This window comes from Nerophis ophidion, linkage group LG03 (genome assembly GCF_033978795.1).
Source record: "Nerophis ophidion isolate RoL-2023_Sa linkage group LG03, RoL_Noph_v1.0, whole genome shotgun sequence".
Taxonomy (NCBI): Eukaryota; Metazoa; Chordata; class Actinopteri; order Syngnathiformes; family Syngnathidae; genus Nerophis; species Nerophis ophidion.
In genome coordinates this window covers 78,005,131-78,029,610 of record NC_084613.1, presented here as the reverse complement: position 1 = coordinate 78,029,610, position 24,480 = coordinate 78,005,131, and the positions used below count along the sequence as shown (strand labels likewise).

Genomic DNA, 24,480 nt, shown 5'->3' with positions numbered 1-24,480 from the left:
ACAACCATATTGCTACAATAATAATCATTTAAATAAATGAAATCCACCCACATTAACATCGGCAGACGAGGCACAGACAGGAAGCAGCAGACATACGGAGAAGGAACGGGGCTGAGGCTGTGTGTTTGTGCCTCGGAAGAGCTTACACCAAGGTGGAACGAGAGAAGAGAGTGTATTTTGAGTCCCACTTCTCTGGAGCGCTTTGAGTGTTTAGAAGAGCGCGATATAAATCTAAGATATATATATATATATATATATATATATATATATATATATATATATATATATATATATATATATATATATATATATTTTCCTGCGCTGTGAAAAAATTGCTGCTATGGTAAAAGACTTGTATAGTCAAAATTAATTCAAAATTAAAACTTGATGAGGTTATTTACTATGCTGTGCTGTGGTCATGCCTGTGAGCACCATTAATGTTCTCCGTGCAAAGGCTTTCTTTTTTCTCCACAGCGATTCACTCATTTTTTCCTTACTGGTCTGTTGTGTTTTTGGGACTCTCATCGAGTTTGTGAAATGGACGCAATTGGCAAAAAGGCACCAACGCTGAAGTTTTGAGATGTGACTCCTCTTGCTCAGCAAGGGAAGTTGCACCCTGCTTTTTTGCTTGCAGACGCCTAAATGAAGCGTTCGTACACGGAGGCATATTTGGCTTGGTCTAAAAGTTCTTGAATCAAAACGTTTGCAAATATGGATAATAAATTGAGGTTGCATTGTATTTGTTTAACTTTGTAAATCTAATTGCTGGAATAAACAAAAATTAACACGATATCCTATTTTTTTGTTTCACCTGTAAGTGCGACAATAGGTGGATTCTGTTTATCAAATGTATTAATACCGTAAACCCAATGAACCCCTGTTAATTGGTTCTGAGTCTGGCCTAAATAAATGTTCGCGAAGTCGGAATTAATGTTTATAAATCAAATATTTTCATAGCTAGAGAATAAAAAAACTTTTCACAACTTTCTAAATACAGCATTTAGTTTTATGAGAGGCCTCTAATTATGAAATAACATTCACATAATTACCTTAAACTCCTTTGATCCAATATAGTAAACAAATCTTTAGAAAATAGGACTAGGAGCCATGGTCTCATCAAGTACTACAGTATTATTGATAGTTGTAGTTTATACTTATTATGAGATGAGAATATATTTTTTATCCTTGAAAATGCCTGATATAAGACAAAAATATGTAAATTATGCTTTTTAGTGAAGTCGTAGACTTTGAAGCGTAATGACAAAGGACCATTATTATGTATTAAAGGTAATTAGGTATTTATTACTGTTTTACAGCTCTATTTTTACTACAAAATGTAGAACAATTGCCCAGATTCTGCAGGGCTGTAGCGCCCTTTGGAATAAGTAGTTCAAATCAATTTAGACTTTGGAGTTTTGTCAGGCATGGCTTGGAAGACCTTTAAAATGCCTGCATGTGGCATTGTGCGATACTCCGCTTGTCAGAATGCTGATGAAGCAGACAACACACACTCTGCATCCCAATAAGAATTGAAAGCAGCGTGTCTGTATGTGTTTTGCAGAATCGGCTTGGTGTTTGTCGTATCCGACGAAGACGAAATAGACGGCATGAAGGATGCAGGCGTGGGCCTGCTGCGAGCTTACAACTACATCAGCGACGAAGTCGACAGCCACAACGCTTTTGAAGCCATCATCTCTGTGAGTTGAACGCAGTGTTAATTTTGACAGCAAAATTTGATTTAGTTTTAGTCATAGTCTTTTGACTAAAATGTAATTTAATTTTTGTCATAATTTAGTTATTTAAATTGTTTTAGTTTTAGTGTAGTTTTAGTTGACGAAATATCCTAAGATTATAGTCGACGAAAACTACAGTAGATTTAGTCGACTAAAGGGTAATATGTAAACTTTCCCTTCAATTTCTGAAAGCCAAAGCAAAACTGCGGAAAAATCACCGATACAAGTCGTATTTTGATGAAAATGATGTCTCAAATTTAGTATTTCACGAGTAAGCCGTGTAATAAACGGGATAACGTCGAGTGAGATGTATGTTGTGGAAAATGCTTACCTGTGTGTGGATTTCGGGGTGATTCGACTGTAAATGTCGCTTCGTTTGTTGTGTTTTTCCCCGTAATCCTCGCGCTACATTTCTTACACTGCGTCTTGTTATCTTTGACGTCAAATATAAAATTTCCCCATATGTCCTCTCTCCTCTTCCTCCCCGGCGTTGACATGTTGTCTTCTGCAGTTTTGATCAGTCTCAAACGCAAACTACGTTTAGGTAACTTCTTTACCACGTCGCTCTGATTGGTTCTCTTCCCAACTCCTCCCGCCTTTTCCTAACGAAATGAGTTCCGATTGGATCTCGTCTCTGGCAGACATTTTCGTCTTGTTTTTATTCGTTGAGGAATATGTCAATACACCTCGTCATCGTCTTAGTCCACGTAAATTATTTTTTATTTAGTTATTGTCTCGTTTTAGTCAGGAAAAAAAAGGTCGTTGACGATAACTATGACGAAAATTTTTCGTCAAGAAAATTAACACTGGTTGAAAGACCTACCTACTACTTGGTTTTATTTCCCCTCTTCCAGATGTTGAACCGCGTGCCTCCTGAGGGGCGACTAAGTGTTGGTGATGTCATTAAAGTTCTGGAGAAAAGATTCCCCTACGTGGAGATCAGCAGCATCCTGGGAGCCGACTCCAGCTACGACAACAAGAGGAAGGTCAGACATTCAGTTTTTGTTTACACGTAAAACAAATTCCATTTATTCACCAAGTGTTCTGTATACGTTTGGCAGGAGGGGCGGGCTTATTATAAACAAACTGGGGTGGGCCCGCTGCCGGTGGTCATGTACAACGGAATACCGTACCAGCGCGAACACCTGGACTCTGACGAGCTGGAGACTGTCACCATGCAAAAGATTCTGGAAACCACCACCTTCTTCCAGAGGGCCGTCTACCTGGTCAGTTTGACTCAATTATAGATATAGTTCCATAATGGCACCAGCTCCAGCAAGAATCTATCGGTGTTTCATTTCAGTGCAAAATAAATGCAGTCACCTGCATCAAGTGCTTGGTGGTGGTATTATACAAGTAACGTCTTGTAACTTGTAAGTAATGTAATGTCTCGTGAGAAGTACACAGAGTCCGTCGCTCTTTTTAAACTTGATTGTCAACTTTTTCACATCAACAACAGCCCTAATAACACTGCTATTATTGCAAAGCTAGGCTAGTCAATAGCCACAACGTTATTACACTTCCTCAATATGCACCAATAACAGTTACATCATGTGAGGTTGCATTCAAAAACCCCTGGAATTATGTGCATTAATATTACACATTCTCAGTGTTCTGTATTGCTCAAACAATTATGGCAATTAGTTTATTGAGGATTTTATTACTTATTTGTGATGTTTTATTTAGATAGTTTTTCATTTATCTTCATAATTGAAATATTTAAATAAGTCTCTTTACCGTATTTTTTGGACTATAAGTCGCAGTTTTTTTCACAGTTTGGCCGGGGGCGCGACATATGCTCCGTAGCGATTAATGTGTGAAATTATTAACACATTACCGTAAAATATCAAATAATATTATTTATCTCATTCGCGGAATAGATGAAGTATATGTCAGCAATCGTCACACACGTCAACCAATAAGACTTCGGCGGGGAAGGGTCATGGCAGAAGTGCATTGTGGGTCATGGAATGCTAACTGCTATATGCTACTGCCGTAGCTATTAAAGAAAATCATTTCATCGTTGGCGCTAACTTATAAAAACTGAGGAGGGCTGAACAAAAATGGCACCGAAAAAGAAATCATGTACTGCAGATTACAAGCTGGACGTAGTGAAATATGCAGCAGAAAACGACGAGAGGAAGCGGCCCATAGCTTTGGTGTTGGCAGAGTTGTTTAGAAGTGACATCGAGGAAGAATGTTTTATCGAATTTATCGATTAGGAGTGACAGATTGTTTGGTAAACGTATAGCATGTTCTATGTTATAGTTATTTGAATGACTCTTACCATAATATGTTACGTTAACATACCAGGCACCTTCTCAGTTGGTTATTTATGCGTCATATAACGTACACTTATTCAGCCTGTTGTTCACTATTCTTTATTTATTTTAAATTGCCTTTCAAATGTCTATTCTTGGTGTTGGATTTTATCAAAAAAATTTCCCCCCAAAATGCGACTAATATTTCAGTGCGACGTATTTATGTTTTTTTCCTTCTTTGTTATGCATTTTCGGCCGGTGCGACGTATATTCCAGAGCGATTTATAATCCGAAAAATCCGGTAACACAAATGTCACAAAATTCCATTAAATTAACAATTAAAAGGTTTTTGTGTTTTGTTTTGGTTGTTTTTAAGTTTATATTTTTTTTTACAAAAATGTGCATGTTTTCCATTTTTTAAGTACCGATTAAGCAACCATTTAAGCACGGCTCCATTTTTCAAGTGTCGATTTGGTACTAGTGTTGGTTAAAATGTAAACAATACCCATGGCTACAGATCACAGGTTCTTAAATTTTGACTTCAGGTCCCAACTCAAATATTTACACTGAATTAGTAATCTTACCCTTGATTTTAATCATATTCAAAAATCATATGTAACCTACTCACAGTTTAACAGGATGAACTTTGTCAAATGATATGAAACCATATGTTAATAATAAATAATATTTTCAAGGTTTAGGTCAGGCTGATTACAAAAGATAAATACTAATCAAATATACTGCAAAAGAAGGGACTCATAAAAACTGATGAATGATACACTTGCATACAAATACACATTACTAAAATAAATTTAAGTAGATTAATAATAATGCATATGGTCCTCGAATAAACTGACAATAAAATTCTATTTGCAAATGAAAATATAACGTCACCTCTTTGTTCAAAATTTTTGCACTAAAGGCCTACTGAAATGAGATTTTCTTATTTAAACGGGAATAGCAGGTCCATTCTATGTGTCATACTTGATCATTTGGCGATATTGCCATATTTTTGCTGAAAGGATTTAGTAGAGAACATCGAAGATAAAGTTTGCAACTTTTGGTCGCTAATAGAAAAGCCCTGCCTTTACCGGAAGTATGTGCGCGTTACGTCACGAGTTGCAGGGCTCCACGCATATTCACATTGTTTATAATGGGAGCCACCAGCAGTAAGAGCAATTCGGACCAAGAAAGCGACAATTTCCCCATTATTTTGAGCGAGGATGAAAGATTCGTGAATTAGGAAGATAGTGAAGGACTAGAAAGAAAAAAAAAGTGACAGCTCCCGGCGGCGGCAGTGTGAGCGTTTCAGATGTAATTAGACACATTTACTAGGATAATTCTGGAAGATCCCTTATCTGTTTATTGTTTTATTAGTGTTTTAGTGAGATTTTAAAGATTGTAAAGACATACCTCGAGGTCGGATGGCTGCGGTGAACACGCAGTGTCTCAGAGAGAAGCCGAGGAGCCAAGCTCACAGCTGCCTTTTTGACAGCTGCTGCAGGATGACGAATAATCCACTGGTAAGATAATATCACAATTTCCCCGTCCAAAAACATGCTGGTTGACGTAGAGAACACATGGTCGCTTGACCGCATTGCTTCACAACAAACAAAGAAACACCGGCTGTGTCTCGGTGCTAAAGACAGCTGCAATCCACCACTTTCCCCCAACAGCATTGTTCTTTATAGTCTCCATTATTAAATGAACAAATTGCAAAAGACTCAGCAACACAGATGTCCAAAATACTGTGTAATCTTGCGGTTAAAGCAGATGACTTTTAGCTGCGAGTGGTGCAGCGCTAATATTTCCTGACAGTCCGTGACGTCGAGCGTACGCGTCATCATTCCACGACGTTTTCAACAAGAAACTCGCGGGAAATTTAAAATTGCAATTTAGTAGACTAAAAAGGCCGTATTGGCATGTGTTACAATGTTAATATTTCATCATTGATATATAAACAATCAGACTGCGTGGTCGGTAGTAGTGGGTTTCTGTAGGCCTTTAAAAAAACTTTTAAATGACTTAAGCTCTAGGCTTCTTGTTTGTTTAAAATTGTCATTTCTGCCACAAGTGGTGGAAAAGTTTATTACAACTGAGTATCTCTGTGGTCCATACGGATCAATGCTGAGACACAGATATTTTTTGGCGGCCCTATAAGGGGGCACTTTTGCGGCCCAACATGCCCTGGGGATGAAGACACACGGCTATAGATATCTGCCAGCCTGTCAATAAAATGATTTCGGAGGTCAGACTATCATTTTGCATAGCAGGCACCTTAAATGTAGTTAAAAAAAGACAATTGCTTGGCAGATGAAAAATCATAATTGAGACAGCTTTCTCTAATTATGCTTCCTAATGACTTGTTTTAATCTCCTCTGCACTTTCACAATGCTGCATTAAGCCGGTGTGTTGCTGACTTGCAATAAACTAATGTGATCTGATGCTCAGCCAACAGTCAGGGGACCTTACAGCTCATTGGCCCACAATTTAAAAAGCACCACCGCTCACCTAATGTTTTTTAGCTTTTCGACACAATGTCACATAAAGGAAGATGCAAAGAATAACAGTATATTCCTTTGTGGCCCTTAGGGAGAGCTGGCCACCGATCACGACGTGGTGGACTTCATCATGAACCAGCCCAACGTTGTCCCTCGCATCAACTCCAGAGTCCTTTCTACCACCAGATCATACCTGGACCTGTCTGACAGCAGTGAGTCAAAGTTAACGACAATAGAAAAGAGAGCAGATGATTGATTTTAAGCAGCCCAGCCAATAGTATCCGTGCACTGTCATCGGGGAGCGTCTGTAACATAGCGCACAAAACTAATGCCCTTTTTTTGTTCTTTCTTTGTAAATCCCCAGACAACCATTTTGTGGACGATTACGCTCGCTTCTCGACTCTGGACATGCGGGAGAAGAGCACGGCCGTGGCCAACAGCATCAATTACATGACAAAGAAAGGTCAGCGCATTAAAACAGTGCATTTGTTTGAGCGTCTTCAGAGCAAGGACCATTTAGCCACCTTCAAGCCTGAACACTCCTCATGTATTCTCCTCCTCTTCGTCATGTTTTAAAATGTCCCCCGCGCCAGGGCTGACCGCCACCAATCGGCATGGTAATCACGCTTTACCCGTCCTTCACCTCCTCCTCACTCGTTCTTTTCTTTGTATTGAATGTGTCAGCCGCCTCTCCATTCATGCCTCATTTCTTCTGGACGACGCTCATTATGCTTAACATTGTCCTTTAGGGTCTACCTGCGCAAATGTACTCACTACACTTTAACATACATTTCTGCCATATTATTTTAGAAAGCATGTCATGTAGCGTTTGTCAGCACTTGTCTCTCAGTTCAACCTGTGGTGAAACTTATTCTTCCTCGCTGCCCGTAGATGACGGCTACATCCGCCCTGTCACCTTCTGGGTGGTGGGAGACTTTGACAAACCGTCAGGACGCCGCCTCCTCTATGACGCCATCAGACATATGGTGACTATGTGGCTGTATCTCCTTTACTATGAAGCCAACTTACTTTATTGTTATACTCCACCTGCTGACGTTGCCTTTTCTCGCTGCCCACAGAAAACCAGCAACAACGTGCGGCTGGGCTTGATCAGCAACCCGTCGGCCGACTTGTCCACCGAGTCGAGCCGAGTGGCGAGAGCCGTGTGGGCTGCCATGCAGACCCAGTCCGCCAACAACGCCAAGAACTTTATCACCAAGATGGCAAAAGACGAAACGGCAGCAGCGCTGGAGAAAGGTGCCGACATTGGCGAGTTTGCTGTCGGGGTGAGTTACTGTTGTCATAAATAAGTGTAGCTTTTTCCACTAATAACTACAAGTAAAACCTCATCTTATGAATTTAATTGGTTATTTGCACAGAGACTTCTTAACTTAAGGCACTGGTATCTCAAATTCAGATCTCCTATTGAAATGAGTTGAAAACAAATTAATTGGTCTTTGCACACCCCCAAAACAGCACAATTTTGACATGTAACATGCCCTTTAAAAATAAAAACTTTTCTGTAATAAATATTGTATGAAAACAATACAATACAATGCAGTACAAACATCCACAGTGGTTTTTTGAGTAATGTACAATATTTACTTAGGAGAGTGGACTTCTACATTTTCTGCTTCTGGATGGTTCTCCATCAAACACACCATTAGCAGCTTTTCCATATTTTCATAGATAAATGTCAGCCATTTAGATATTTTTTGTGCTTGGCTGCGAGACGAGCAGTGATTAAAAAAAAAAAAATTCTTATAAAAATCATTCATATCTTATTTTCAGCACTTTCGTTCACGCTGATTTTATTCCTTCCAGTCCTTGGAAAACAAAGTATTTTGATCTCTAGCTATGAGCTAATGCTAGCAAGTAAGGCCAGATGTTTTGGTCGGATCTTACGGGGTTCACTGTGACATTTGCTACATCGACTAAATGTGGGGATGCTGATAACAAAAATTTTAGCTCGCAACTTAAAGCATAGATCAATGTGTAATAGATAGATAGTACTTTATTGATTCCTTCAGGAGAGTTCCTTCAGGAAAATTAAAATGTGTGTTAGTTACTTGGCCAATAGAGCTGATTCGGGTTATCTGAGTGACATTTCTTATTTCAAAACACTGTTACGTTGGGCCTAAGTTGTCGTACCACTGTATTTCTATTTAAAGTAAATTGCCTTTAATAAAACTCACATGTCTGCAGTGTATCTGTGGTAGTGGGTAGGTAGCACGGGGAGGGAGACTGGGTGACGCATATTAACAAAATAAACATGAAAGGTAAAACAAATGTGTTGCAAAATACAAATCTTTTGTCGCTTCTTTTTGTGTGTTTTTTTATGTCACAAGCCTGTTTGTGTGTTTACATGTGGGGTGGGCACATCATGACCTGCTGCTTGTTGAGAAGAGTGATACTTTGATGTTAGAGTCTCTATAAGTGTCCCAAAGATGTCGCTAGATTTGACGATGGTTGCGTTTGTGAAAAAGAAAATCTACAGTGCGACTAAGCTGAGTAATGCAAAGTTGCAATGCCATCCACTGTACAAAGTTGTTAGTGTGTCCTGATGCAACTTTTTCACTTCCAATTTGATACCGATTTTGGAACCTTTACCATCGGCCGATACTAATAATCATTAATTACATTTTTTTGTAGTGTGAAATGTTACAAAAGGTATTTAATGGAATTAGTCAAACGGAACAATGAAAAGTACAAACCTATTTATTATTAACTGTCTTGAATGGACTTACATTGTCTCTAAGTAGAAGTGATTTGGTAATTATTTTTTGGCCACACAATAATTCATTAAATTAAGCGCATGACGCAGTAAAATGCTGCGGTCACATTCGTTACTGGATATTTTCTAATATGCTTTTGCCTTGGAGACCTCGTATGTGTAAGTAATATGCAAATATAATTATTTGATACTTGTTTATATTGACAAATGTGCCATTTTAGACTGCAATATTGTTCATTTAAGGACACTTCTTATGTATGTCTAGCTGGTGTGCAGTTGTATGCTTAGTTGTTGTGTAGCTGCTAGCTCCAGTAGCCTATAGCTTACTTACCATGTTTACCTTTTGTAAATGACTTTAGTAAAATACAAGAAAATACCAACCTTGTGTGCGTATTGAAGGAAATTTAGATTATAACTGGCTGTCCAACACCTAAACGTGCTGCCGGATTGCTTGTGTCAGAGATTTTAAATCCAAGAGGATCTTATCCTATATTTTATTTTATTTTTTTTATTATTTTTGCTGCTATTGGACCAATATCAAATTGAAACATCTGTAACGATGAGCTGCATTCACAGCCATTCAGAATCCTGAATAAAGTAATTTTCCGAAAAAGGCAGAGTAAAACTGGCAAGGTGACTCCTATTTATCTTGGATAGATAGCAAATGTAACAAAAATGGCTTCAGTACAAAGGTGACTTTTCTGTAGTCAGTGACATTTAAAAAATGTCTCATGTATTCCAACTTATGATTTTTTTCCTTCAGGGGATGGATGTGTCATTGTTCAAGACCGCGTACGAGAGCCCTAAATTTGACTTCCTGCTCTCCCACGCCGCCTTTTGCAGAGACGTCCTTAAACTGCAGAAAGGACAGAGAGCCGTCATCAGCAATGGACGAGTGAGCTCTTTTTTTTGTGTGTGTGTGTAAAATTCCCCTCAGGACGTGTGTCCATTAATAGAAAATACTGTTTCCCCTCTTGTGTAGATCATCGGCCCGCTAGAGGAGGACGAGGTGTTCAACCAGGACGACTTCCTGTTGCTTGAGAGCATCATCCTCAAGACGTCTGGCGAGCGCATCAAAAGCAAAGTGCAGCAGTTTGGAATTGAAGAGGACAGGTAACGTCTGCTTTGAACAATCATTCCGTTCATCTCATGAAGATGTCTCTTCCAGGGCCAGCGACCTGGTGATGAAGGTGGACGCTCTGCTCTCATCTCAGCCCAAAGGAGAGGCGCGCATTGAGTACAGCTTCGTTGACGACCGCCACAGGTGAGCTTTAAAAAAAAAAAATGACAGGCATGATTGATGAGTCGAACTTGATTGGAGGCCATTGGTAGTTTAGTTTTTTTGTTGGGATCAATGGGATAAAGTGGATGCAACTGATGTTCTGTTGTGAGTAAAGTCATGGTTGTCTTCAGTGCCGTGAAGATCCGACCCAAGGAAGGAGACGTGTACTTTGACGTTGTTGCCGTGGTGGACCCTGTGACCCGGGACGCTCAGAAACTGGCTCCTTTCCTGACAGTAGGTCCAATCACAATATAAGTGTTTTATATCAGTTGGTATTGATAGTTATTGATATTTAATGACCTCTTGAAAATAAGGATCAGGAGAAAATTACATTGACTGATTGATGGATTTATTGAATTGATTAAAACTTTTATTAGTAGATTACAGAGTACGGTACATATTCCGTACAATTGACCACTAAATGGTAACACCCGAATAAGTTTTTCAACTTGTTTAAGTCGGGGTCCACGTTAATCAGTTCATGGTACAAATATATACTATCAGCATAATACAGTAATCACACAAGTTAATCATCAGAGTATATACATTGAATTATTTACATTACTTACAATCCAGGGGGTGGAATGTGGAAGGGTTTGGGGAGGGGGGGTTAGGTTTAGTTGCTATCAGCACTTCAGTCATCAACAATTATATCATTTGAGAAATGGACATTGTAACAATGTAGGTCTGACTTCGTAGGATATGTACTGCGAGCAGTGAACATTGTGAGCTCAGAAGGTATAAGAACAAATATATACATTTGATTATTAACAATCCGGGGAGGTGGGATGTGGTGGGGGCAGGGGGTTAGGCTAGGGTTGTAATTGACTGGAGGTGTTCTTTTGGTGCGGTTTTGAAGTAGGGTAGAGATGCACTTTCTTTTACACCTGTTGGGAGTCAAATATAATATATCAAATATAAACACTATTATTTAAATGTAACCTTCCTATAATTGTAATCCCTCAACTATCAAAGCAGAAATCATGAGATGATTAACGTGGACCCCGACTTAAACAAGTTGAAAAACTTATTCGGGTGTTACCATTCAGTGGTCAATTGTACGGAATACGTACTGAACTGTACAATCTACTAATAAAAGTATCAATCAATCAATCAAAGGAAAATAAATATCAACACAACCATGAAAAACACTTACTCAATGTAACAAAATTGTAAAATCACATTAAGCACTTAACAATAACCTCTTAAAATGAAGGTACAAAAATAAGGAATAAGTAAGAAATGCTATTTTCTGCAGGTTTATTGCCAGGAAATTACAGCTGTGCTCTAAAGGGTGGTGGGGACGAGCGCCTTGCATCATTTACAGACCACGTTAGTCTGACAATGGTCCGTTTAAAAAAAAAAAAAAACTCCATACCGTTATGATTACTTTTCCTGTTTTATGGACATTTTATTTGCTCCCTGCAGCTGTCAGTTTTAGTTTGTCTTCCATGCAAAGAATCAACCGTGAGACAACAAGGTGGCGCAACCAAACAAAATAGTAATAATACTCTAACCAACTTGCTTTCGCGACTTCTGTTTTTTTCCGACAAACATTGTACACATTTTTTATTGATATTGATTGCGCTTCTACTGTTATATATATTTATGTTGTGTTATCGCCCAGCTTTTGTTGCAGCCATGCTCAGCCCTCTCTCCTTCCTGTTGGTGTCTGATCGTGTTGATGCTCTTGTTCCTCACAGGTCCTGAAAAGTCTGGTCAACGTCAATTTGCGCGTATTCATGAACTGTCAGTCCAAACTGTCTGACATGCCTTTAAAAAGGTGAGCGTAGCAAAACTGTCTCTTCAGTTTCCCTGTGTTTTCTATCATTTCTCTGTCCTCCCTAGTTTTTACCGCTACGTGCTGGAACCTGAGGTGGCATTCCAAGCAGACGGGAGCTTCTCCCCAGGCCCCATGGCCCAGTTCATGGACATGCCCCAGTCCCCGCTCTTCACACTGAACCTAAACACTCCAGAGAGCTGGATGGTGGAGTCTGTACGGACGCGCTACGACCTGGACAACATTTACTTGGAGGAGGTAATATTTGGGACTTGGATATTTCTGCCACAGCTACTTGATGGTGTCTTTTGTTGTGATGTTGAGGTGGAGAACATCGTGGCCGCACAGTACGAGTTGGAGCATATCCTGCTGGAAGGCCACTGCTTCGACGTCAGCTCAGGTCAGCCGCCACGTGGCCTGCAGTTCACCCTGGGCACCGCCTCCGAGCCCGTCATCGTGGACACCATCGTCATGGCCAACCTCGTATGTTACTTCTGGTTGTTAGCGCCCCTACTCTGACTTTTTGCGCTGGACTAAACAAAAAGTGCAACAATGTGCTCTGCAGGGTTACTTCCAGCTCAAGGCCAACCCAGGAGCTTGGATCCTGAAGCTGAGGAAAGGTCGGTCAGACGAGATCTATAAGATCTACAGGTGAGGAAAGTAACACCTCACTCCATGGCCTCTTTTTATTTAGTTTACTGTGTGGTCTACAACAGCAAATAACCAGCAGGCATTAAAACACATTGACCTCAACAGCTGAGGCTGTAGGCAATTTCCCAATGTATTTTTTAAAACGATTGACTCCACAAGATTGCTGCTTTTTGGTATGATGATTGGTCTTCATCCAGTAGCTGCACACACATCTGCATGTTCTTTAACTCCATTATTGTTGTTACTTTGTTGTCAGTTTGTTCCTTACTGCTAATACAACATTGGTTTAAATGTTTTATTTATGTAATGTTATTCACACCAGAGTGAATAATAAATGTTTTTATTTTGTAAATACCATGTTTTTAGGATTATAATTCGCTCCGGAGTATACGTCGCACCTGCCGAAAATACATAATAAAAAAGAAAAAAACATATATATGTCGCACTGAAGTATAAGTCGCATTTTTGGGGGGAAATTTCTTTGATAAAATCCAACACCAAGAATAGACATTTGAAAGGCAATTTAAAATAAATAAAGAATAGTGAACAACAGGCTGAATAAGTGTAAGTTATATGAGGCATAAATAACTGAGAAGGTGCCTGGTATGTTAACGTAACATATTATGGTAAGAGTCATTCAAATACTGTAACTATAACTTATAGAACATGCTATACGTTTACCAAACAATCTGTCACTCCTAATGGATAAATCCGATGAAATCTTCTTCCTCGATGTCGCTTCTAAACAACTCTGCCAACTCCAAAGGTATGCGCCGCTTCCTCTTGTCGTTTTCTGCTGCATATTTCACTACGTCCAGCTTGTAATCTGCAGTACATGATCTCCTTTTCGGTCCAATTTTTGTTCAGCCCTTCTCAGTTTTTATAAGTTACCGCCAACAATGAAATGATCTATTTTAATAGCTACTGCAGTAGCATATAGCAGTTAGCATTTCATGACCCACAATGCACTTCTGCCATGACCCTCCCCCGCTAAATTCTTATTGGTTGACGTGTATGCAACGATTTTTGACATAAATAATGTTATTTCATATTTTACGGTAATGTGTTAATAATTTCACACATACCGTATTTCCTTGAATTGCGGCCGGGGCGCTAATTAATTTAAAACCTCTTTTCAATCCTGCACTTACCCAAGGCATGCGGTAAAAGTAAGCATGCGCTAATTATTTTAAAACCTTTTCTCACTCCGGCACTTACCAAAGGTATGCAGTAAAAATTTGAGTGTGATGTAAGCTTGGACCTAAAATCCTACTGAATAGCTCTTAATCTTCTTCCCTTTATGCGATTTCAAATTACCGGTATTGAAATCAGCCTCCTCCATTTTGAAAATGATGACAGGGGAAGTGTCACTCGTGACGTCACGAGTTTGACCCGGCATTAATACTAAGCATGCGCTAATTATTTTGGGAAGCGAGTTTGACCCGGCAGTAATTCAAAGCAGGCGCATACTATATGCCCTGCGGCAATTCAAGGAAATATGGTAAGTCGCTCCGGAGTATATGTCGCACCCCCGGCCAAACTATGAAAAAAACTGCAACTTATAGTCCGAAAAATACGGTAGCTGCCGCTGGCTTTCCACTTCCTGTTTTATTTTGACGAGGTTGTGTCCTGTTGTTGTTACAGTCACGACGGCACTGATTCGCCAGCAGATTCGGACGACATTATCGTGGTCCTCAACAACTTCAAGAGTCGAATCATCAAGGTCAAGGTGGGTTCATGTGGTGTCAACAGCTTTAACTCAGACGTTGTTGTTTTCAAGGGAACTGTACTTTTTTAGAAATGTGACTTATCATTCACAATCCCTGTGTAAGACAAGCACTCATGTTTTTTTTTGTTTTGTTTTTTCAAGCATTCGAAGTCGTAAATAAACGTTAGCAAAAGTCAGCTAACAGTGGAGCTTATTTGATTAACTGTATTCTCTAAAAAAAAACATTCATCAACGTTTTGTATACACACTGTAAGTATATACAGTACAGGCCAAAAGTTTGGACACACCTTCTCTGGGATGGTGTGGCGCAGTTGGGAGTGGCCATGTAAGTTATCTGGGGGTTCCTGGTTCAATCCCTACTCCACCTTCTACCAACCTCGTCACGTCCATTGTGTCCTTGAGCAAGACACTTCACCCTTGCTCCTGATGGATCGTGGTAAGGGCCTTGAATGGCAGCTCCCGCCATCAGTGTGTGAATGGGTGACTGTGGAAATAGTGTCAAAGCGCTTTGAGTACCTTGGAGGTACAAAAGCACTCTACAAATATAACCCGTTTACCATTCTCATTTTAAGGTGTTTTATTTATTTTCATGACTATTTACATTGTAGATTGTCACTGAAGGCATCAAAACTATGACACCTGTGAAGTGAAAACTTTTTCAGGTGACTACCTCTTGGAGCTCATTGAGAGAATGCCAAGAGAGTGCAAAGCCGTAATCAGAGCAAAGGGTGGCTAAAACAAAACCCATCAGACCGACATAAAAATAAAAAGAAACTAGAATATAAAACGTGTTTTCAGTTATTTCACCTTTTTTTTGTTAAGAACCGGCAGGCAGTAAGGCTGATGAATGAGAAGGTGTGTCCAAACTTTTGGCCTGTACTCTATGTAATGTAGTTACTGGCAGAGTCATAAGAACATTTAATGTTTACTGTATTTTTCCGAGCTATAACGCGCAGCAGTATTTAGCAGTACAAATTATTTTGTAAATGTTTGTTTATATCCCTTAACTGTTTCCACATGGTAACAAAGAAAAAGGTGTCTGCAAACGAGTGGTTTTTTTTGCCATCTTTGGGTCTATGTTGTATGTCAAAGTTGACCAACTTCTTGGTTTATGGCCACATCCTTATACTATCCAGGTGAGAAGCATGATTTCTAATCTGGAATTAAAATTTTAACAACTCAGAGGCGAAGCTGCAGCAGTATGGCAACATAAGATAGTTATTGCTCTGTGATCACAAGGCCACTAAAAGTAATTCCTGGGTTTGGCTGCCTTGTTAGCCACATCATACTTGCTGTATTTTACAAATTAGAATGTATACAAAAAGAAAAACATTTCTTACACAAGGATTGACATACACATGATGAATGCTTTTGACCTCCCTCCCTCCTGGAGTCAAACTTTTGCTTGGATGCAGATTGGCTCCAGGCCTATGAACACTACATCAACACACCCAAGATAATGGGCATATACACAGACACCCCCCTCCCCCACCCCACGCCTTTACCACCGCTTGATTCCCCTCGGTGTGATGGACGGCTGGGAGCGCTTCTAAGCAGCAGTCGACCTCCAGGGCCCCAACTCTCCGACCCTCTGTTGCGAATTGTCGTGATTATATGTAACATGTATGCGTGCATGGGATGGAGGTTTTTTCCACTCCAGACTAAGCCCCTTTAGGAGCCCAGTCTAGATTGAATTTTTTTTTATTCATCATCTTCCCCAGCGTTTTACCTTTTTCCCATCTTGTACGGGCCTTTGGCAACACATCAGCGTTCCTGCTCTGTAACCCTGTACACTTTTTGATTGTCCAATCTTGAACGGGTTTGTGCTAAAAACATAGTTTCGTTGTACTTGTTGCAATGACAATAAAGTCATATCCTATCTTTTTGTGAATGATAGGCTAAATGAAAAGAAATACAGTTCCCCTTTTACTCAGTGGTTGTTGTTTTAACTCAGAGGTTGTTGTTTTAACTCAAAGGTTGTTTTTTTTAACTAAGTGATTGTTGTTTTAACTCAGAGGTTGTTGTTTTAACTCAAAGGTTGTTTTTTTTAACTCAGTGATTGTTGTTTTAACTCAGAGGTTGTTGTTTTAACGCAGTAGTTGCTGTTTTAACTCAGAGGTTGTTGTTTTAACTCAGAGGTTGTTGTAATTCAGAGGTTGTTGTTGTAACTCAGTGGTCGGCGTTTTAACTCAGAGGTTGTTGTTGTAACTCGGTGGTTGTTGTTGTAACTCAGAGGTTGTTGTAACTCAGTGGTTGTTTAACCTCAGAGGTTGTTGTTTTAACTCAGTGGTTGTTGTTTTAACTCAGAGGTTGTTGTTTTAACTCAGAGGTTGTTATTTTAACTCAGAGGTTGTTGTTTTATTTCAGAGGTTGTTGTTTTAACTCAGAGGTTGTTGTTTTAACTCAGAGGTTGTTGTTTTAACTCAGAGGTTGTTTTTTTAACTCAGATGTTGTTTTTTTAACTCAGAGGTTGTTGTTTTAACTCAGATGTTTTTGTTTTAACTCAGAGGTTGTTGTTTTAACTCAGGTTGTTGTTTTAACTCAGATGTTGTTGTTTTAACTCAGATGTTGTTTTTTTAACTCAGATGTTGTTTTAACTCAGATGTTGTTGTTTTAACTCAGAGGTTGTTGTTGTAACTCAGAGGTTGTTGTTTTAACTCAGAGGTTGTTGTTTTAACTCAGAAGTGGTATTAACTCAGTGGTCGTAGTTTTAACTCAGTGGTTGTTGTAATTCAGAGGTTGGTACTACGTGTGTTTGTGTCCATCAGGTCCAGAAGAAAGCAGACAAGTTCAATGAGGAGCTTCTGAGTGACGGAACCGAGGAAAACGACTCTGGGTTCTGGAAGTCTCTGACTAGGTTTGCCAGCGGTTGACTCAAATTGAAAGTAAAAGCGCTGACCTTTAAACTTAAACGGACTACATCATTTCCTCTCAGGGGCTTCACGGGTGGCGGGAAGACGGAGGAGGTGAAGCAGGACAAAGACGACGTGATCAACATCTTCTCCGTGGCCTCGGGTCACCTGTATGAACGTTTCCTCAGGTGGGTCACATGACCTGGCTTCCACATGGCACTTGAAAGTTGACGCGTCTTTCCCGCCATCAGGATCATGATGCTGTCCGTGCTGAAGAACACCAAAACGCCCGTCAAGTTCTGGTTCCTCAAGAACTATTTGTCTCCGACTTTCAAGGTGAGATCCCCCGCTCCGAGCGTTGACGAGCGTCGCCGTCTTGAACTTTCTCGCCCGTCCCTCAGGAGTTCATCCCTCACATGGCGAGGAAGTACGGCTTCCAGTACGAGCTGGTTCAGTACAAGTGGCCTCGCTGGCTGCACCAGCAGAGCGAGAAGCAGAGGATCATTTGGGGCTACAAGATCCTCTTCCTGGACGTCCTGTTCCCGCTCGCTGTGGACAAAATCCTCTTTGTGGACGCAGACCAGGTCTGTAGGACATTTTTGGTTTTGCCGAAATAAAGGCGGGGGGTTCTCGTAGACACCTGCTACTTTCTGCAGTTGAGTACGTAAACAAAGACGACAGTGGAAGCTGAAGTCTACTTGATGCGCTTTCAGATCGTGCGAACGGACCTGAAGGACCTGCGAGACTTTGACCTGGAGGGGGCGCCGTACGGTTACACCCCCTTTTGTGAGAGCCGGCGGGAAATGGACGGCTATCGTTTCTGGAAGTCGGGCTACTGGGCGAGTCACCTGGCAGGACGCAAATATCACATCAGGTGAAAGCAGCCGCACCACCGCACACGTAGCACGCCTTCATGCTAACATGCTAATGCTGCAGCGCCCTCTATGTGGTGGACCTGAAGAAGTTCAGGAAGATCGCAGCAGGGGATCGCTTGCGGGGACAGTACCAGGGTCTCAGCCAGGACCCTAACAGTCTGTCCAACCTGGACCAGGTAAATAACACATTTCATTGAGAAGAACACCTTCCATTCTCTAAGTGCTTCTCAACCACATGGAACAGCAAGTAGGAAGCGCTTTATGTGAGGAATTTACGTGTGCGTGTGTGTGTACGTACGTGTGTGTGTCTTTTTGAAGGATCTTCCCAACAACATGATCCATCAAGTGCCAATCAAGTCACTTCCTCAGGAGTGGTTGTGGTGTGAGACTTGGTGTGATGACTCTACCAAGAAGAACGCAAAGACAATAGATCTGGTAATGTGTCCTGATGTATTCATACAGTATAACTGATAATGTGTGTGTATATATATGTATATATATACAGTGGGGCAAAAAAGTATTTAGTCAGCCAGCGATTGTGCAAGTTCTCCCACTCAAAATGGTGACAGAAGTCTGTAATTTTCATCATAGGTACACTTCAACTGTGAGAGACAGAATGTAAAAAAAAATCCAGGAATTCAAAAGAATTTATTTGTAAAATATGGTGGAAAATAAGTATTTGGTCAACCATTCAAAGCTCTCACTGATGGAAGGAGGTTTTGGCTCAAAATCTCAGGATACATGGCCCCATTCATTCTTTCCTTGACACGGATCAATCTTCCTGTCCCCTTAGCAGAAAAACAGCCCCAAAGCATGATGTTTCCACCCCCATGCTTCACAGTAGGTATGGTGTTCTTGGGATGCAACTCAGTTTTCTTCTTCCTTCAAACAGGATGCGTTGAGTTCATGCCAAAAGTTCTATTTTGGTTTCATCTGACCACATGACATTCTCCCATGTGCTCTCTGGCAAACTTCAGACAGGCCTGGACATGCACTAGCTTAAGCAGGGGGACATGTCTGGCACTGCAGGATTTGATTCCCTGTCGGCATAGTGTGTTACTGATGGTAACATTTGTTATTTTAGTCCCAGGTCTCTGCAGCTCATTCACCAGGTCCCCCAGTGTGGTTCTGGGATTTTTGCTCACCGTTCTCATGATCATTTTTGACTCCACAGGATTGATTGATTGATTGATTGATTGATTGATTGATACTTTTATTAGTAGATTGCACAGTTCAGTACATATTCTGTACAATTGACCACTAAATGGTAACACCCGAATAAGTTTTTCAACTTGTTTAAGTCGGGGTCCACGTTAATCAATTCATGGTACAAATATATACTATCAGCATAATACAGTCATCACACAAGTTAATCCATCCACCATACATTGAATTATTTACATTATTTACAATCCGGGAAGTGGGATGCGTAGCTTTGGTTGATATCAGTACTTCAGTCATCAACAACAGAGAAATGGACGTTAAAACAGTGTAGGTCTTACTTAGTAGGATATGTATAGCGAGCAGAGAACATAGTGAGTTCACATAGCATAAGAACACGTAAATACATTAGAAGTACATTTGATTATTTACATTAGGTTATTTACAATCCGGGGAGAAGGGATGTGAATGGGGGAGGGTATTAGTAAAGGGTTGATTTTTCCTGGAGGTGTTGTTTTAGAGTGGTTTTGAAGGAATATAGAGATGCATTTACTTTTACACCTTTTGGGAGTGCATTCCACATTAATGTGGCATAGAAAGAGAATGCACCTTTATTAGATGGGAATCTTGGTTTAACGTGGTTTGTGGAGCTCCTCCTGGTGTTGTGGTTATGTTGGTCATTTATGTTAAGGAATTAGTTTGACATGTACTTCGGTATCAGGGAGGTGTAGCAGATTTTATAGACCAGGCTCAGTGCAAGTTGTTTTACTCTGTCCTCCACCCTGAGCCAGCCCACTTTGGAGAAGTGGGTTGGATTGAGGTGTGATCTGAGGCGGAGGTCTAAAAGTAAGTGGACTAGCTTGTTCTGGGATGTTTGGAGTCTAGATTTGAGGGTTTTGGAGGTGCTGGGTTACCAGGAGGTGCAAGTGTAATCGAAAAAGGGTTGAATGAGAGTTCCCCCTAGAATTTTCAAGGTGCTTTTTTTGACCAGATAGGAGATTCTGTAGAGGAATCGCGTTCTTTGGTTGACCTTTTTGATTACCTTGGTTGCCATTTTATCACAGGAAAGATTAGCCTCTAGAATGGAACCTAGGTAGGTGATCTCATCCTTCCTGGTGATAACAATGTCACCCACTTTTATAGTGAAGTCACTGACTTTCTTAAGGTTGATGTGGGATCCAAATAGGATGGATTCTTTTTTACCTAAGTGTATGGATAGCTTGTTGTCAGCGAGCCAGGTGCAAATATTAAGGAGTTCAGCACTGAGGATTTGTTCCACCTGTGACTTGTCCTTGCCGAATACCAGCAGGGCCGAGTCATCCGCAAACAGGAACAATTCACAGTGGCATGCTGATGGCATGTCATTCACGTATACTAGGAACAGTAAAGGTCCACAGCTTACTGAGAGGGGAGGGGACACGGTGCCGTTCACCTCTACCACCTGTTTCCTGCCCTCCAAGTAAGATTGCATCCAGCTCGATGAGGTTTTATCGAATCCGATTGCTCTGAGCTTATCCAACAGTATAGCGTGGTTAGCGGTGTCAAAGGCCTTCTGAATGTCCGGCATGACCATGCCGCAGTATTTGTCTGCGTCCACCTCATGTTTTATGTGGTCGGTCAGATAGAGAAGGCATGTGTCTGTGGAGTGGTTAGTTCTGGAGCCGGATTGGAATTTGTACTTTAGTTTATTAGTATCAAGGTATCCATCAACCTGTTCATAAACTATTTTTTCCATTACTTTTGAAATTGAACTGAGAATAGAAACAGGCCGGTAGTTACCAGGTTCTAATTTGCTTTCTTTTTTATAAATGGGGGTTACTCTTGCTATCTTGAAATCCTTGGGTATTTGACCTTGTTTGATTGAGAGGTTTATTAAATGTGTGATTATTGGGGCTATGGTGGTGGCAGAGTCCATGAGGAATCTGGAGGGGATATTGTCAAGGCCGGTGGCCTTGTTTGGGTGGAGCGCGCTCAATTTATTAAGCGATTAAGGATGAGATCTTGCGTAGAGCCCCAGATCGAGGGAGATTATCAGTGGTCTTGTATGTCTTCCATTTTCTGATAATTGCTCCCACAGTTCATTTTTTCACACCAAGCTGCTTGCCTATTGTAGATTCATTCTTCCCAGTCTGGTGCAGGTCTACAATTATTTTCCTGGTGTCTTTGGACAGCTCTTTGGTCTTGATCATAGTGTAGTTTGGAGTCTGACTGTTTGAGGCTGTGGACAGGTGTCTTTATACAGATAAGTTCAAACAAGTGCCATTAATACAGGTAACCAGTGCAGGACAGAAGAGCTTCTTAAAGAAGAAGTTACAGGTCTGTGAGAGCCAGAGATCTTCCTTGTTTGAGGTGACCAAATACTTATTTTCCACCATAATTTACAAATAAATTCTTTAAAATTCCTACAATGTGAATTCCTGGATTTTTTTTTCACATTCTGTCTCTCACAGTTGAAGTGTACCTATGATGAAAATTACAGACCTCTTGTCATCATTTTAAGTGGGAGAACTTGCACAATCGGTGGCTGACTAAATACTTTTTTGCCCCACTGTATATATATATATATATATAGATGGATATAGCATAATTTGCAATGTGTATATTTAGAGTCATACAGTATAACTGGTAATGTGTGTATATATATGTATATATATATATATATATATATATATATATATGTGTGTGTGTGTGTGTGTGTGTGTGTATGTATGTGTATATATATACAGTATAACTGGTGATGTGTATATTTATATATATGTATATTTATATATTAAAAAAATTATATATATATACAGTATAACTGGTAATGTATATATTTACAATCATACAGTATAACTGGTAATGTGTATTTTTTTATGTATACAGTATAACTGGTAATGTCTATTTACACCGTATACCTGGTGGTTTGTATTTATATAGTATATCTGTCATTTATATTGATACACTATACCTGTTAATGTACACAGTATGTTTTTATAAAGCATACCTTGTCATTTATAATAATACATTACATCTAGTCATGTACATATGTATTTTTTGTTATACAGTTTACCTGGCAATATATAGTTATATGCATACATTATACCTGTTAATGTATACTATGTATTTATTTTATACAGTATACCTGGTAATATATATTCATACAGTAGACATGGTATTGTGTACTTCTACAGTAGCAGCAGTTATCACAGTGATGAGCAGAGTTGATGTCTTACCTTCACATGGCCACAAGAGGGCGCGTTTGGACATTATTTATAGACATTTGGTACATGTATAGTTTAACAATAAAGTCTCACTTTTAGATGTTAGCAGAAAAAATATTTGATATATACAATCTATAGTTTGCATTCAATCTTTACACATAAGAATAGAAAGTTGTGAGTAAAGTAAATGTATAGCAGAACTTTCGGTGGCCACCAGAGGGCGCACTAGTCAGCATTTTAAGACCTTTCAAGACTATATTTGGGTTGTTAGACATCACTGTAACACTTTCATGTGTTAATCTTGTCAGTGTGTAGTCAAGTAATACTCCTCATGTCTCCCAGTTTTAAGTCAAAGATAGTCACTGTCATACCGCCTAATGGCCACAAGAGGGTGCAGCAGTTACAAGACAAAGCCACTATCACTTTAGTTGGTAGTGTTTGTTTCTGTTAGTTTTTGACAGACTGTGTGTCCTGTCTTTGAAGTGTAACAACCCCATGTTTTTGAGAGACTGTGTGTCCTGTCTTTGAAGTGTAACAACCCCATGTTTTTGATAGACTGTGTCCTGTCTTTGAAGTGTAACAACCCCATGTTTTTGACAGACTGTGTCCTGTCTTTGAAGTATAACAACCCCTTGTTTTTGACAGACTGTGTCCTGTCTTTGAAGTGTAACAACCCCATGTTTTTAGCGACTGTGTGTCCTGTCTTTGAAGTGTAACAACCCCATGTTTTTAGAGACTGTGTGTCCTGTCTTTGAAGTGTAACAACCCCATGTTTTTGAGAGACTGTGTCCTGTCTTTGAAGTATAACAACCCCTTGTTTTTGACAGACTGTGTCCTGTCTTTGAAGTGTAACAACCCCATGTTTTTAGAGACTGTGTGTCCTGTCTTTGAAGTGTAACAACCCCATGTTTTTGAGAGACTGTGTGTCCTGTCTTTGAAGTGTAACAACCCCATGTTTTTAGAGACTGTGTCCTGTCTTTGAAGTGTAACAACCCCATGTTTTTGAGAGACTGTGTGTCCTGTCTTTGAAGTGTAACAACCCCATGACCAAGGAGCCCAAGCTGCAGGCCGCCGTGAGGATCGTGGCCGAGTGGAGCGACTACGACCAGGAAATCAAACGTCTGCAGACCAGCACTAAAGAGGACATGCACAAAGAACCGGGCACAGGTACCTGATTGATAGACATCTATATTTGATGTAATACTTCCATGAATACACGCTTGATGCTTCTCTCCTCCGCAGACATTCACACAGAACTATGAGGACGTCATCCTCTCACCTCGGCTCTGTTTAAAGAGCTCCGCTAAGACGCCACTCTCTCGCCCCGGATGACTGCCGGCGGTCTTCAATTATTGGCTGCAAGACGCTCCTAAATTCTTGTTTTTATTTTTCCATGCAAGGTGGACACTCGTTCATGCTGTTTCTACGTGTGCGTGCCTGATAGGTGTTTTGTCATCATTTCTTATGAATTTTTATGTCAGTCTGATGGGTGTTGTTTTGTTTTTTTGAGATGTCGGGACTACCTTAACAATTAAAACACTGGCAGTCCAATTATTTCACTTATTCCTGTTTGATTCCTTTTTTTTGTTGGCAATTTTTGTGTAAAACACACCCCATGTCGTTGACTTAAAATTGGCATTGAATGTAAATGCTTTATATTTCTTACACGCACATCAACATTCCTTAATATGCACACATCTACAGTGGGGCAAAAAAAG

The 24,480-nt window shown here is 40.1% G+C and overlaps 1 protein-coding gene across 3 annotated transcripts in view; it reads left to right on the top strand.

Annotated features, from left to right (window-relative positions):
• uggt1 (UDP-glucose glycoprotein glucosyltransferase 1) overlaps nt 1-24,325 on the top strand; it is a 47,765-nt gene extending 23,440 nt beyond the window's left edge. For 2 of the 3 annotated variants that reach the window (XM_061896140.1, XM_061896138.1), the window contains exons 16-40: nt 1,562-1,697; nt 2,588-2,719; nt 2,795-2,959; nt 6,587-6,707; nt 6,860-6,958; nt 7,387-7,481; nt 7,575-7,781; nt 9,993-10,124; nt 10,212-10,342; nt 10,398-10,493; nt 10,643-10,745; nt 12,215-12,294; nt 12,360-12,549; nt 12,616-12,774; nt 12,857-12,942; nt 14,587-14,671; nt 17,440-17,528; nt 17,607-17,711; nt 17,775-17,859; nt 17,925-18,107; nt 18,237-18,397; nt 18,460-18,574; nt 18,717-18,833; nt 23,794-23,929; nt 24,005-24,325. In XM_061896140.1, the coding sequence (XP_061752124.1) occupies nt 1,562-1,697; nt 2,588-2,719; nt 2,795-2,959; nt 6,587-6,707; nt 6,860-6,958; nt 7,387-7,481; nt 7,575-7,781; nt 9,993-10,124; nt 10,212-10,342; nt 10,398-10,493; nt 10,643-10,745; nt 12,215-12,294; nt 12,360-12,549; nt 12,616-12,774; nt 12,857-12,942; nt 14,587-14,671; nt 17,440-17,528; nt 17,607-17,711; nt 17,775-17,859; nt 17,925-18,107; nt 18,237-18,397; nt 18,460-18,574; nt 18,717-18,833; nt 23,794-23,929; nt 24,005-24,024 (3,028 nt within the window). In that variant the 3' untranslated portion in view covers nt 24,025-24,325. The other variant, XM_061896139.1, reaches the window with a different exon arrangement.
• The last annotated feature ends 155 nt before the right edge of the window (nt 24,326-24,480 follow it).